Source organism: Cyrtonyx montezumae, unplaced genomic scaffold, assembly GCF_038088225.1.
Source record: "Cyrtonyx montezumae isolate F1298 unplaced genomic scaffold, pur_monq_1.0 scaffold_2, whole genome shotgun sequence".
In the NCBI taxonomy this organism is placed as follows: domain Eukaryota; kingdom Metazoa; phylum Chordata; class Aves; order Galliformes; family Odontophoridae; genus Cyrtonyx; species Cyrtonyx montezumae.
Window position 1 is genome coordinate 48,010,887 of NW_027071936.1, and position 15,608 is coordinate 48,026,494.

At 39.4% G+C, this 15,608-nt stretch overlaps 1 protein-coding gene across 2 annotated transcripts in view; it reads right to left on the reverse strand.

Annotated features, from left to right (window-relative positions):
- Positions 1 to 12,129: 12,129 nt before the first annotated feature.
- CUNH4orf19 (chromosome unknown C4orf19 homolog) overlaps positions 12,130 to 15,608 on the reverse strand; it is a 41,946-nt gene continuing 38,467 nt past the window's right edge. For both annotated transcript variants that reach the window (XM_065735684.1, XM_065735685.1), the window contains 2 exons: positions 14,870 to 14,917; positions 12,130 to 13,795 (listed from right to left, as the gene is read on the reverse strand). In XM_065735684.1, the coding sequence (XP_065591756.1) occupies positions 12,841 to 13,795; positions 14,870 to 14,917 (1,003 nt within the window). In that variant the 3' untranslated portion in view covers positions 12,130 to 12,840. The remainder of the gene's footprint in view (positions 13,796 to 14,869; positions 14,918 to 15,608) is intronic.

The following is a 15,608-nucleotide window of genomic DNA, read 5'->3' on the forward strand; positions in this document are numbered from 1 at the left end:
TTCCCTTCCAGAGCTGACAAGTACTCACCGAAGATGAAAGTCAGACTATGGTAGATGAAAATATTCTTTTAATCTAACTTTTAGTAGCCAAGCAAAATACACAAAGAAATAAACATTTTCAGTCAAATCTGCATGTGTGCAGACATGCATAAGTATGTAAGCTTTCTGACTCCGTGTATGGTAATTCACAGCACAGAGCAGCTTAGCTAAATGCAGATGTTAAATGATACCATTGTCTTTATCCCCATTACCTTAATAACTTTTTAACATAAGGCTGAAAAATGTCTTCTACACATTTGATTGAGGTTTTTGGAGAAGTCACTTTCATCAAGGCCATTTGTTCTCCAATTTTCTTATAAGTGCTTAGTCATATTTGCAGACCGCCTAATAGCTTTGCCTTTCTCTTTTGTTTTTACCCACAGGTTCCTTATTAAGCTAAGGCAACATATTTGAACCAATAGATAATATGGAATATTTGACATTAAAAATTTATGGAGTATGTACTAGAGTACTTCAGAGTGGCTTCAGAGGGTAGCAGTTCTCAGTGGCACCGAAATCTTAAGCCGTTGTTTCACTGCCTTAATATTTTGAGTGTGATCTACTGCTAAAAATACCAATGATGATTTTATGATGTTATTTTTGTCTACTTATTATGATCTTTACTATCTTACTGTCTTATTTTGGCAAGATGGGCAGGGAACCTTTGCAATACTTCAGCAAATTTTGCTGTGTGAAAGAAACTGAAAATTAATATTTTCTCCAAGTGCCTAAGAATATAAGCTGCAGAGTAATGCAGCTTAGTAGAGATGATGCTATATTCTGAGAGCTATAAATTAATTTAATCTTATTTATGACCTCTGTGAAAATAAGTGCTTGTTTTGAAATTGATTTGCTTTAAATTGCTTTCAATCCTTTTTGTCCAAGTGCTCTTAACTGTGTTTCTCTTTCAGATCTGAGAATCTTCATCAGCTTATCTAATGTTAACAATCAACGTGTACAAATATTGAAATTAATATTACTATTTTTTTTACCATATTAGATACTCCCACATCTTGTCAGAGAACTTTGAGTTTATTTGACAGTTGCTGGGAAGTATGTGTTGTGATTGCTTTCTTTTGTCTTGTATCAATTAGATGTTGATAAATCTAACTGTAGAATGGCTTCGGTTGGAAGGGATCTTAAAGATCATCTAGTTCTGCCCACCGTGCTCTGGGGAGATGTACCACTTTTTAGATCCAGATGCTTTTCACAGACACCTTATTTGGTAGGGGAGGAGGAACAAAAAAAAAAAAAAAAAACCCAAACAAAAGCAACAAACCCAATCAAGTTCCTAAAAATAAATCATTGTTTGTTGTGCCTTTTAAAATTGACATTTTTACAGAGAACTGCTCATTCTTGAGTACCTAAAGTAACTCTGACTAGGACTGGTACTTGAGTGTTTAGCATCCTTGCTGTCATTAATCTGTCTGGTTTATAAAATCTCTTTGATATTTAACATAACTACAAAGCTCGCCTTAAAGGCATACATTTGATAGATTCTTGATTTTTTTTTTCTTCTTCTTCAAACTTCAGTTGATTTCAATAAAAAGCTATTTATTCTAGAAGAGTTTAATTAATGTTGTTTATAGTAATTAGCTTTCAATTTCTAAGAGATTGAGAGCTATGAGTGTAAAATATTGGAAAAAGGGAGTATTGGGCAAAGCCAAGGTTTTTTTAAACAATTTTCAGTTACAGTTGCAGACTCTCTCAAAAGCTTTAAAAAAAATAAAAAAGTTTTCGTTTTGATGGTATTGTGTATTAGTACACAGTGGGCTACTGTTGCAAGGTAACATACTGGGAGAATTCAAAAGAAGCTTAAACAAAAATATCTTATTTTTTTACTTAATGTAAAAGTACTTCCTATTTTGATTCCATTTGAAATACAAATAAAATCAAAGTGTATTGGATATGTAGAGCATTTTTTGCCTGTATAACTTACTTACATAAGGTATTGTAAGACCTGGTATGTGCAAGAACTGAATTTAAACACTGCTTCTTCAATGAGAAGATTTAGAAGTGGTGCCTGTTTTTACTGCCTTTAACACTACACTTTGCAGTTTTGTAGTGGTATGGACATTGCCATATTAGTCATCCTTTCTTAAATTTGCATATCAGATGTATTTTTAACAAAGTAGTTTATATACAACTTTTGTACTACCAAGTAGAAAATAAAACATGGATTCTTAAACTCGCTTGTGGTTTCTTTAAACCTACATCTGTTGTGTGGAACTTAACCTTTACACATTCTGAGCTTCTCACGTGTTAAGATAAACTCTTTGCACTATGAGTTTTTGTTCATGGAGGTAATGAGAAGGTTAAGCTGTTGTGTGGTGTTCTTCAGTTCTATTTTCTTGAGAAAGGACAATGTAAATAATACACTTGTTCTGTATTTCTTCTTGGGAAGAAGAAAATACAAGCTTTAATCTAAGCTGGTATCTGGCTGAAGACCTTTTGCCTTTTAAAGGATCAAGACTTCTAACTCTTGATTGTATATGATGTTGAGCTTTTCAAAAAATATTCAGCATTCTCATTATTCTCAATTGTTTTTTGTAAGGTATGGAAAGAAAAAAATACAAATGACGGGAAGCTCTTTGCAGTTGCTTCCTCTGTGTCTCTCAGTGATACAATGCTTAATTTGTTACATTATGTTCTCACAGATGACTGCAATCTGCAAATGGCATTACAGTGAGTTATGCTGTATGAATAGGTGAAGGAAACTCAAAATAAGATGTTGTGGCTAGCTAGATGTAATTATCAGTGTACCATCCTGTTTGCAGTTCTTCTGTTCTTTGAGTGTTTCCTAGGTGGATCACACAAGGTCTGTTTTGAGATCTGAATTTGTAGGGTTTTAGAGTTTTAAATGCAGCTGTAGTTTACAGTCAGAACTAGGAAAAAAAATAATAAAACATTCTTCCAGGCCTCTGTTTTCTCAGAGAATTGAGACAGTGCTGTTAGAAAATTAATGGAATTAGAACACACATTCTGATTCTCATTTTCAGATACAGAACAAAATAACCATAGTGTAATATTCTATACATCCTCTTTTTCCCTTTGTGTGTTTTCCACACTCAGCTCCTTGACATTTCTACTGCTTGCAGTAACAATTTCAGGTTATGTTTAATTGAAATCTGAATGTAAATATAACCATGTCATCAAGCTTTGAAAAGATAATAATTACAATTGTGCAATAGGTATACTTCTTTTAGCTATATGCATAATATGCACATGTTGAATAAAAATTCTATTTTGAAGTTTGAGATGTAATTATAATGGAACTGGCATAGATCAGTCCTCCACTTTCTCAGAAGTTCCACTTTCTCCACTTAAGCTGTTATTTCCCCCAACACAGTGCTTTATTTTATTACATGAGGCATTATGCCAAAACTCCTCAGTCTACTTCACGTTGCTGTAGCAAAACAGATAAGGGGACTACTTCTGTTTTAATAATACTTGATTTATTGGTAAAGAGCACGTGTGCAATGTATCCTTGAAACACAGTCAGCAGGAAAGAGGTTTTCTCATCTCTGATTCTCTTTGTCACCAATGTTCAGTTCAAAAGCATGCTGTAATGTACCTGGTGGCTCTTTGCCTTTTTCCTTCTGAATTCTATCCTTGTCATTTGCGAGTACAGAAACCCTGACAGAATGGGAACTTCATATGATTCTTGTACTGACTAGTGTTTCTGTCGTATGTAGAAAGACAACAGCGCTTCATGTGGCTGGCATAATATTTAAAAGAAAAAGTAGAGCCCAAGTGCCTTCCTGCTTTTTTCAAGTGTGTGGGTAGTTGTTGCTTCTGTTTGCTTTCTGTAGAAGTTAACCCAGGCTGTTCCTGTTCTGCTGATGAATCTGTGTGCTCCCGTAGGCCTGCTGGGGAGATGGGGCTAGGTGCCTGCTGCACTCATGCTGACAGAGAGAAGAGAGGTGGGTTCATGCAGTGTGATAGGAAAAGAGTGTCAGAAAGGGTTGTTCTACCCTCCCCCGAGTAAACTGAGCTTGTACTTACTGCATACTGATGCAAAATGATGTTGGAAACAATTTATTCTTGTGTGGTACTGCTGATGCCTGCTAGGATGGAATGTGAGCACTTGCTTCTTCTAAGGAGTTAAATTTCCTGGGTGTTTAAGGGATGTTGAATGCTCCCACCTGTGCCCTACAGGTGTTTCATGGTGCTAATCAGCCTAACTCACCTAAACCACTGTCCCTGACACTTGGCTCCTTTTCTTTGCTAGGTATGTAGTACTGCTGCTAACAAACAAAGAAAACATAAATGCAGATCTTTGGCTATCTAATGAACAAAGATGTGGCTTGACTAGGTCAAAGTGGGCTTTTATTTTCTTAGTGTTTTGTGAAGTCCTGTGTTTGACTGGGACTTTTTTTTTTTTTTTTTTTTTTTTTTTTGAGGAAAGTTTCAAGTCAGGCCCAAAGTACTGGCTCTCTTCTACAGATGCTGGACACAACTTCCATCTTCTTTTTTTTCCCTCTAGTTGTGGGGCATATATGATGAGGTTCCTACTGCAGTATGAAATCAGCTCTTGCTCTGCAGGAGCTACTTTTTTCCCCAGCAGCCTACAAGCAACACCTGTGACACAGCGTGCTTGATTTTTGAAGTACCATTCTGTAGAGCTGCGTGGCTCCCAGATGGCCTAAGGACTGTTAGGTCATCTGGTGAAGATTTAATTAAAGAATGTGTCAGGCTCGAGCAAGGAGGTAAAGCTGAGTGGTGCAGGATGGGAAGAGCCCATTCTGTCCTACAGAGGAAGAGGGGAGAGAGCCCAGGCCTGCAGCACTGGAAGATGGTGGGAACCTGCATGGACACAATGGTAAGGTGTGAGAACTGCAGAGTGAGTGATTCCTGGGCTGTTTTGGAGCACAGAGTGTTTTTTTTTTGTTGTTGTTATTTGTTCCTTTTTATTTTTATTTTTATTTTATTTTATTTTATTGCAAATTTGGGTTTGAAACACCAAGTTACCTGTGCTGGGGATGGGCCTTACTCTGGGGCTGATAAGGTGCTTGCCCGTGGGCCGTGCTGGCTGCCTGTCTCACCTGCTTTGCCTTGGTCTCTGGTGTCTGCAGGGTAGGACTGTCATATCTTAACAGAAATAGTAGCTCTTTTGAAGTTATACTTCTACAACTCCTTATAATTCAGGTTTGCAATGGCTATGACATAGTTTTATTGCACAGACCTATATTTGCAAATGGATTTTTTTGTTATTGTGACCACTCACTTGACACATATAAGCCCTCCGATTTTTTTCTTTCCCCTGCTTCCCTTGTTACCTGTCTTTTCATTGCCTGAGAACAGGCGAGGGCAGTACCAGTCTGAGAGAGGCTTATCTTGCTGTCTAGATGATTACAGGGGTTTCAGACAACTTTAGGACTTCTGGCTGAAAAAAAGTACATAGGGAACCTCTGGAATAAGCAGTCCCTGTGCCATCAGTCATTCTGTGATCGCTTCTTTGTTGTTTTAAACACATGGTACTTACTCTTGGTTCCTGTTTTCATCCCTCTGCTCAGTGTGGGTACATTGATGTGTACCCAGTAAGGTGGTTTGTTGTTTGTGTGTAATGAGATAATGTTTTGAAGTTGTCTTAAAATAATGGTGGATATTTTAACAACTTGGCTTTTAATACCTTGATTTACAGTGGTAATAATGATCCCTGAGAGGCAGCAATTTTAGGAGGGTGTTTGAATACTCATTCCAGATTGCAGTTTCTATTATTCAAGAACTATTAAGTGTGAAGGTATACAGGGGGACACATGCAGGAACGTGACAGTTGTGCCCCACCGTGAGTGGGTTTGGTGTAAAGCAACTGGAATATACTTTTGTCAGCAGAGGGAGCTAGTGACGCTTCTATTATTTATTAAAGGAAACTTTTCTTGGAGCGTGCGCCTGAGTGTTTTAAAACAACAAAAAAATACCCATTTTAATCAGAAGTATCTCTCCGTTTCTTAGCAATTGCATTTCGCTACCCCGGGGCCGAACGGAGGGGATCCCTGTGCCCCACTGCATGCAGGGCGAGGTGCTGGGGTGGCGGCAGCAGTTCCTGCCCTGTCCCCGTCCCGTCCCGTCCCGTCCCCGTGGGGCAGAGTTGAGCCCCACCGCTGTGCCCCTCCCGTAGCCGGGAAGTGGCTGGTGCAATTACTGAGAGGAACAACGCAAACCTCTCCCCAAGCCAAATTTTTAATCAAAGCAATGAGAGAGAACAGGACACGTGTGGCTCGCGTCGAAACAATAGCGGTGTGCATCAGCTGCTAATTAACACAAACGCAGGATTCTGGAAAAGCAATTCGCAATTAGGGTGGAATATGTGTATTTATTTTTATTTTGATTAGCGTTGGTTTTTTTCCTTATTGAAGCTGCTTTACTAGATGAGTTTCATGCGTAATTTTCAATAAACAGGAGATTAATCCTAGAAATTAACAATAACAGAAACGAGACAGCGTCATTGTTCTGGCAAAATGCATCAAATGCTTCATGCATTAACCTTTGTGTCACTTGTATCTACCAAACTAAAATTCATTGGGTTGTCTGTAAGGTTTCCTCCATCCTGGAGATGCATTCTGGGGTAGGAGATAGAGAAACCTGTACTGCTTTTGGCCACAGTAAAGTCTTTCTATATAACAGACGTTGTATCAGAAATGCTACAATTTGCATTCATCTCTGAAGATTTTTCTGAAGATTTTATCCTCTTCTGAGGAAAGTCTCTGTAGTCTTTTTATTTTTAATTTTTAATTTTATTACCTTGTTGCTGGAATTGGTTCTCAGAGAAGTGGAGGAAAGTAAAGCTTTATTTAGATATCAACCACCAGACAAGAGAAGAAAACAACATACATGCAAATATATATATGCAACAACATTAATTCCAGGATGTTCTTGGCCTAATCTCTGCCGTTTGTCATCAAATACTTGCATGATATTTTCATCTCATTGATACATTCATGTTGGTCCTATTGCTCATAGTCATACCGTGTCTGTTGCATATATTCCTCTTCTTTGAGATAAGTCTCATTAACCTACTGGCTACCTCATGATGCAGCTTGGATTGCTAAGAGCTGGAACATTGAAAATTTGCCTAACCTTGAGGTTAAGGTGAGAGGCTGAGGGCGTTGCCTTGCTTCTGCTTCTGTACTCTCATGAAATGAAACTAATCTCTGGCTCAGAGTAAATAGCAGTGAGCACAGTGAGCAAACAAATTAAGCCACAGCCTCCGTATGACATGATTTCATTGTGGGGCCAGTTCAGCACTTTTTCTTAAGTTATCTGACTCCTGATGTAATAATGGGATGCTGTATTTCCCGAAGGACTAGTTTTCTCCCTCCCCAGCTTCTTCCCCCCCGCCTTCCATTGGTAATGTACAGAACTGAATTGTAAAGTATAGAAAAAAGCTGAAAGAAAGCTGTTGTGTTTTGTCTGTGATCCTTTCAGCATCCTTTCAGAATCCTGAGATTCAGGACAGTCTTCATGACTGCTTATGAACTTCAGCAATGGGGTTAAAAACAAAATCAAAATAGTTTTTTCTGACCCAATTAATTGAGAGAATCTCGTTTGCTGAGTAAAGTTGTTCAAGGGGATATTGTTTATCTCTGACTAAAGGATGGAAGGATGAAGGGAGCAGGGAAAGGGGCTCAGGCAACAAGTCAATCACTGCCCAAGAGAAGTGATGGGGGCAGGCTACTGAATAAGGATCTGCTCTGAAACTGTCAAAAACTATTCTAACAAAGAAAAAAATCAATAAAAATGTGACTGTGTTGAAAAAAAGCCCCAAAGCAGCTGTAACACTGCTCAGTTGGTAGCAGTTGACACAGTAGTATTTTCTGTAGGTGCAGGCAGAATATTTCTGTTTTTCTTACTTGTTCAATTCTAGTTCTCTTCTAAAGTTTGGAAAGTGACTGTGAAGGTTCAAAATGAACGAAGGTTTGAAAACGAATTTCCCTGAGACCCCAAGTGAAATCGTTAGTGGAGAAAGAGTCCTGAGACTGAGCTGCCTGACTTTGGATGTTTGTGAAATTTGGAAAACCTGTCCAAGGAACGAGCTGAGGACTTTCTACTTTTTTTTTCTTTCCTTGCCATCATGAAAACAATAGAATAAAATTATCTTCCAAGGGCAGTTCTTATTGAAAAGACCAATGAGAATTCTTTATCTGCATCCAACACTCTTGAACACTGTATGAAATATAGATACTCTAAAACCTGGGACAATGTCTGAAGCAACTCTGTTGATAATACTTGCTTTAAAAATAAATCAGATCCCATGTAGGCTGACTTTGATAAACTTACTTTCTTGTGTTATTAGCATGCTAAGTGCTACTGCATTTAATTTTGGAGGGATGTCACAATTCAAGATAGATAATCCATTGAGAGAAATCATCCAATTTAATTAAAATGTTCAACTTAAGCATTTGAATAAATTTATGAAGTGCTGTATAAATAGGCTGTTATAAATGTTCATATATTCTATTCTTATTTAGTCTAATATGATATATTGGCAAGAATTAATCTTATGGAAAATTAAATCACATTCAGAAAATTAAAACTGCAGATGCAACTTGATGGAAATATTAATTTCTATGTTTTTAAATCAGTGTCTCTTGTTTTATGAATTTACATGATTAAAAAGTCATATTTTTAGATTACTTTAAAGCACCTTTTAGCAAATAATAGACTTTCTATTTCTGGATTTTTAATGGAGAGTCTCCATAGCAACACTTGCCCAGCCATTTGCCTTTGTTCTTTAATCATAGAATGGCCTGGGTTGAAAAGGACCTCAAAGATCATCTAGCTTCAACCCCCCCTGCTACAGGCAGGGTTGCCAAACACTGGACCAGGCAACGTAGAGCCTTGAATGCCTCCAGCGATGGGTCATCTACAGCCTCTCTGGGCAACACTTTTCAGTGCATCACCACCCTCTGAATGAAAAACTTCCTCTTAACTTTGAACATGAATCTCCCCTGTCTTAGTTTAAAACCATTCCCCCTTGTTCTGTCACTATCAACCCATGTAAACAGTCCTTCCCCCTGCTATTCATATGCTCATTTTTAAAATAATTAAAAAAAATCTGTGTGGAATTGATCTATTTCCAGGTTTCTATTTTCTTGTTATGGTTTTGTTTGCTGAAGAATTATGTGGTATTGTATCTTGGTATCTGTTATTGCTCTGTAAACAAATGTGCCCTTTAATATTTACTTAGGGATAAATTCAGTTAATTTCCTTGAGTTGGGTGGACTGGGATATCTTCCATTGCTGTTGTTCATATTTGAGATCTTTGCAGTGATCTGTTTTGTTTGTTTGTTTGTTTTGTAAATACCCAGTGCTGACCCACTGCTAAAAGAGAACATTCTAAGCTTACTCATATTCAGCATCTCTTTGCTTACAAACAGAAAAATATGATTTCCCTTTAAGCTGTGTTACTAGCTTTAGAGAATAACCAGTAAAATATGAGCTTCCAAGATGATTGTTTTTCATAGAATTTCCAGCTTTTGTAATAGTTTTCCATATCGTCTGTTCTTCATTACTGCATCTTTATGCTTACACGAGTAGGAATGCATCAAATACAGTGACATTAACTGTAGCTGTTGGCCAGCTAGCTCTCTTTTTTTTTTTTTTGCTTCAAGAGAAAACAGAAACATATAGGTTCTACTTCATAAATTAATGTACAAAAATTGGTTTGAACACTGTTTGTGTCTGAGATTACACTAGTATGTGATGTAACTGACGCTCAGCACACATACATATGTAGAATCATAGCATGGTGTGGATTTGGAGGGACTTTAAAGACCACTTAGTCCCAACCCACCCACTAGATGAGGTTGCCCAAAGCCTTATTGAACCTGTGTAGTTTTAAATAGAAGGTAAAGGAAATCTGAATGGTGATGGTGCCTCACACTTGCTTCAGAGAAGTATTTTGTATCCTGCAGATTTGAAGTATGCAGTTATCTGACTTTTGCAGTCAGCATTGACCAGGTATTTTCTGTGCAATTAATGTACTTGTTTTGCACTGTGTTTGTTGCCTTTGCAATTAAGGCAATGGGAATGTGGCCCACAAGAAACATGTATGGCCTATCTGGCCCTTGCAGAGATTGCAAGCCTAGTGCCCAGTGATCAAGGACATTGCCTCAGCAGAGATACCTGGTTCAGAGTGTCTGGGAGCTGCTATAGTTTGAAATTCCTTTGCGAACAGTGTGCTCTCATCTGCCTTGTTTTACTTCTCTGGGTGGAAGACAAGAAATGACTTTGATTTGTCAAGGCTCAGAGAAATGGAAAACTTGTTTTTATCTTACAGTATTTGGATTAAAAAAGGGAATCTGCATTTAAACAAATTCTTAAGTATTTACACATTACTTAAAACTCACCTTTTATTCTGATCCTCATATGTGTATTAACGGTTCCAGCGTTCAGCATATACTGTTGGCAAATATATAGTTGTAGCTTACTATGCATCTAATGAAGGGTTTACCTTTTATTTTAAGTGACTGTTGTATGATCAGAGCTATATGAAGTACAGAAACTACCAGATAATTTTTCATAAGTTTAAAAAATTTATTGAGCGCTTTACAGGCTCAGAAAACACAACATTTCAGTACAAAATTTCAAGCATTTCTTATTACAACCATTAATATCCACCTTTTGATCAAACAGTGGCACCAAGTAGTTCTCTAACTCCTTTGCTTTCCATGAGGAATCCAACAAAAGTAACTTAGTAGCCTGCAGATCATTGAAATGTTAAACATACCAGGAATGCAGGTCTGATATTCTGAGGTCTTATGTTTAATTCAGCTTGTAATCTTAAACTTTCCTGCTTTAAGCTTAGTGACTGCAGTCAAATCAGAGATGTGACCTTACTGGCTCTCAGTGGTTATAAGCAACACATCTTGTTGGGGAGCTTGAAGACACAAGCTGTTTGCAAACTGTCCTGTTAAGGCAAGTTATGTGTGCTTGGAAAGTTTATCAGAGATCTCATGCTGCAGTTTCAAGATGTCTTAATCTATCTAGGAGGAAATAATTTTGATCCCTCTTTAACTCTTCTGTTACTGTGTGCATGGGTCTTATGCTCGTTAAACCACCTGACTTTCCTACTCTTGACTTTGGCTTGGCTTCTGCTGTTTTAATGATCTAAATTGACTGATCAGACCTATTAGTCTCAGCTTGGTGCTAGGAAAGGTTGCGGGACAGGTAATCTTAGGAGCTATCATGGATCAGTTAAGGGTCAACCATGGGATCAGACCAGTCAGCATGGGTTTGTGAATGGTAGATCCTGTTTGACCAACTGCATTTTGTTCTACAACACGGTGACCTGTTTAGTGGATGAAGGTAAGGCTGCTGATGTGGTCTATCTAAACTCCAGTAAAGCCTTTAATACCGACCCCCACAGCATCCTCATGGAGAAGCTGGCTGCCCATGGTTTGGATGGGCATAAGCCCTCCTGGGTGAAACACTGGCTGGACTGCCAGGCCCAAAGAACTGTGGTCAGTGAAGTTAAATCCATTTGGTGGCCAGTCATGAGTGGTGTCCCCCCAGGGCTTAGTGCTGGGACCACTTCTGTTCAACATCTTTATCAGTAACCTTGATGAGGGTTGAGCATGTAAATGACACCAAGCTGGGAGCAAGTGTTGACCAGCCGGAAGGAGAAAGGCATTACAGAGACACCTGGATAGACTGAATCCATGGGCCAAGGTTAACTGTATGAGTTTCAGTATGGCCAAGTGTCAGATCCTGTGTTTTGCTCACAACCTCAGGCAATCCTGCAGGCCTGGGGAATAGTGGCTGGAAAGCTGCCTGATGGAAAGGGACCCTGGTGTGCTGACGGACAGTTGGCTCAATATGAGTCAGCAGTGTGCCCAGGTGGCCAAGAAGGCCAAAGGCATCCTGGCTTGTATCAGGAATTGTGTGGTAAGCAAGGCTAAGGCCTGAAAGGTGATTATGATGGGAGGGGTGGTTAGTCTCTTCTCACTGGTGACAGGTGACAGGGCAAGGGGAAATGGCCTCAAGTTGCACCAGGGGAGGCTTAGGTTAGATATCAGGAAAAACTTCTTTAAGTACTTCTTTAAGTTGTTAAGTGCTGGAATAGGCTCCCCAGGGGAGGTGGTTGAGTCACCATCCCTGAATGTGATTAAAATCCATTTGGATGTGGTGCTCAGGGATATGATTTAGCGGGTGGTTGTTAGAATTTTGGTAGGATGGTTTAGTTGTGGTTGGACTTGTTGGGAAAGACCCGAGCAATTCAGTGATTTTATGAAAGCAGATCACTGGGGTACGAGATCGAGTGCAGGGGAGGTGTGAAAGAAAAGATGAGCATATCATCCTAACCCCAGTTGCACATGAACTAAAGCATGAGCCAAACTGCCTTCCTCCTCTCACACTGCATTGTAGATCTGTGGGTCAGCTTTATTTGTTTGTGCTAACATGAAAATTTGTGATTTTTAACTCCATGGCTTCTATAGTTCAGTTTTAAATAATGGAGATTTCTGAACCTGGAACATGCAGTGTGCGTGCACAGGCCCTCCTGAGGGTCAAAACTGAAGGTAATGTTTGTATGAGACCAGACAAAGTGAATATACAGCAGAATATTTTTGTGTAATGAATGATGCTTTGCTCTCCTGGCTGGTCTTGTACAGAAGAGTGTATGTGCCTCAGGCAGTAGAAATTAGAAAGCTGCTTAAACAGTTGAAGGGACAGAGATTTTGTCCCAACTTTTTATATATGCAGTTTGTAACAGCTGTCCACACGAACAGCACATGCATTCATGTAGATCCAGGAAAATAAATCTAGATCCCTCCCAGTGTATCAGAAAAAGATCTTCATCTAGTATTCATCCTCTTCCAGGTCTTCACCTGCAGTCGCAGCTTCCAGTGCAGCCAGAGCTGCTGCTACTTCTGCATCTTCCTCTTCAATTTGTCCATTGATGTCTTTGTGGCTGTGATTTGTGGGTACCTGTGCTGCTGTGGGCTCAGCTGTGGCAGCAATGCCACTGGGAATGTCCTCACTCAAGCCCGCAGAGTCAGTGTGAAAAGGCTTGATAATGCTTTCCTTCACATGCGAAGGTGAGGTTACACAAAGTTCTTGGTCCTGCACTGCTGAATGCTTAGTCATTTGGTCTGAATGTGCATAATTGACCGAACTGCTATCTTTTTCAACATAGTTCCTGATTTGGTTGCTGTTTTTGCAGTAATCTATATCTGGCAGTTTTATGGTATCATTAGTTTGTGTCTCCAGTATTGCATTTCCTTTGAGAAGGTTGCTGTCTTCTTTAGGCCAGGGCTTCCCACCTGGAATACTGTTTGTCTGACTGCAGTCTGCCTTCCTGTGTTTGCTTGCTCCCAGGTCAAGCTCTTGGCCACACTCATTTGGGTTAGAGTTGAAGTCTCCATTGTCAACTGAAGAAGGCTCTGCTGGCTGGCTGGAGGTGCCCTGTTCGCTGGCTTCCTTCACTGAGTTTGTACTGGGGCTGAGAGTGGGGTGCACACCAGCATGGGAGTTGCTGCCATTGACTGCAACATCAAGCTTTGCAACACACTTCACGAGGCTATCATCTGGAAAAGCATTGCCTCTGTGGTTCCAGAGGGTCTCCCCTGTACTGTTCACCCGATTTTTAATTCCTGTCCTATTTAATTCATCCTTCGGGAGTTCTTTTTTCTGTTCTTTAATTTCACAGTTCTGTTTGGGTTTGGATTTGTGGCTTCTTTGCTCATCTTGTTTGTAGCTGTTTCCTTCATGAGTGCATCCAGGTGGCTGTAATTCTTCTGGATCAAAAATGTAGCTGCAGTAAGAAAAGTTTGTAGAAAAAAATGTTAATTAGACTATTAGTAGTAGAACAGTACATCTAGAAAAATGATTATGCAGCATTTTTAAGCTTGAGATCTTATGGAAAGGGTGTCACTTAACTTTACCTGAGGTCCTGAGAGTGACCTAAACTGATTTTGCTGCATTCTCCTGAGAGTGGCACAGAACCTAACCCCTATAGCGAGGTTCACCAGGAGCCCAGGAAGACATCAGAGAACCTTCTGCTGATTGTTGCATGTTTCAAGCTTTGCTTATTTTATTCCTCTGGGTGGGTGGACTAAGCAATGAGTAGCCATCAGATTGTTAATTGGTATGCCTTCATGCAGTTGCCAAAATATTTTCTGGTGTTCTTCCTCTCAAGTCTTGCTTCTTTGTCCCTTTCCCTTCCTGTCTTTGTCTCCTCCTTTTCCTTAATTCATTACTCATTTTAATCCTAACACTTCCTTGACTTATTCCGGGATTACTTTTTTTTTCTCTCACCTCTTTCTTTTGTAGGACCAGTACTTTTTTCCACTTCCTTACCTGTTCTGGAGGTGTGGCCAAGGAAAGGTGTAACCATTAAGTGGGACTGAAGTGTTGTCTTTCTAAAACAAGTCTCCTTCTTCAGGAAGACTTTTAATATAGAAGTTGTTCTTGCTGCTAATTTAATTAAAAATAACAAATTATGACAAAAAGCAAGGATCAGTAGCTGATCTTTGTTTTTTTTGGTGGGGGGAGTGGGAAGTTCTGACAAAGTCTGTGCTCTTTATTCTGCTGAACTGAGGGTAGCTTATGCTACCTATATAAGTAAAATCTTTTTGGTGAAGATGAGCTTTCAGTTCCACACAGTACTTGTAGCTCAGGAATTATAGAAATGGACCTCAGTTACTAATAAGTTAAGAGAGTATTCATGAGAAAGGCAGAGTATCTGTGCTCTGATGTGACTTTAAAGATGCCCAAACTCTGGGAAAACTCCAATCTCCAACTAATTTTAGCAGTAGGTGTGGAGGAGCACAGACAGGTTTTAATGTTTTTCTTTTATTCGTTTTAAGCATTTTAGATTCTTTTGTACCTTTGTATCATTTTGCAGCACCTGCACCCCATCTGGATTTTCTTCAATCTGAAAAGAGAGAAAGGGGAGGCAAGGGAGAAGGAAAATGAGTGAAGCATTATGAAATTAATGCGTGGGTAATTGTATTGAAAATTATGCTCTTGTTTAGAAGAATTTTATTAGTTAAAAAGAAACACCTACACGAGAATGGGTGCAGTACAGTTCAAGCTCTTTGGAGTTTTCTATCTTGCACTGATAGTGGCCTGTAGTTGTAGAACAATCTGGGAAGAATTTAAGAGTTCTTAAGCAAATAATGGTGCTCTTCAGGAATGTTTATCTGGTCTGCAGCTGTTTTATGGTTTGGAGACTCCTAAGACAAACTAGTCATGCTTTTGTATTGTCAGCTAACATCTATGGCATCCTTTAGTGAGAAACCCCACAGCTTAGCCTTGACTGTGTGATGGATTCCCTGATTTGAGTCACCTGGTCTTAACTATTTCTAGCAGGGTTTAATGCCCTCTGGTCCGTGTATTGGTGCAGGCAGGAGCGTCCCGCTCTGGTGTGGCGGTAGTACAGGTCCTGCACTGCCACCTTCAGGTCTTGTATCCAGTCTGGAGAATCTTCATCTGTTGAAATGTTACACGTACTGTCACTACTTCGTGCCTTTGGTCGTCCTTGTCATTGTTCTCTGGAAATTTGCATTTTGACATCCTTTGTGAATGAAGACTGGGAACCACAGTTCTCATGGTGTGGGGAGCTG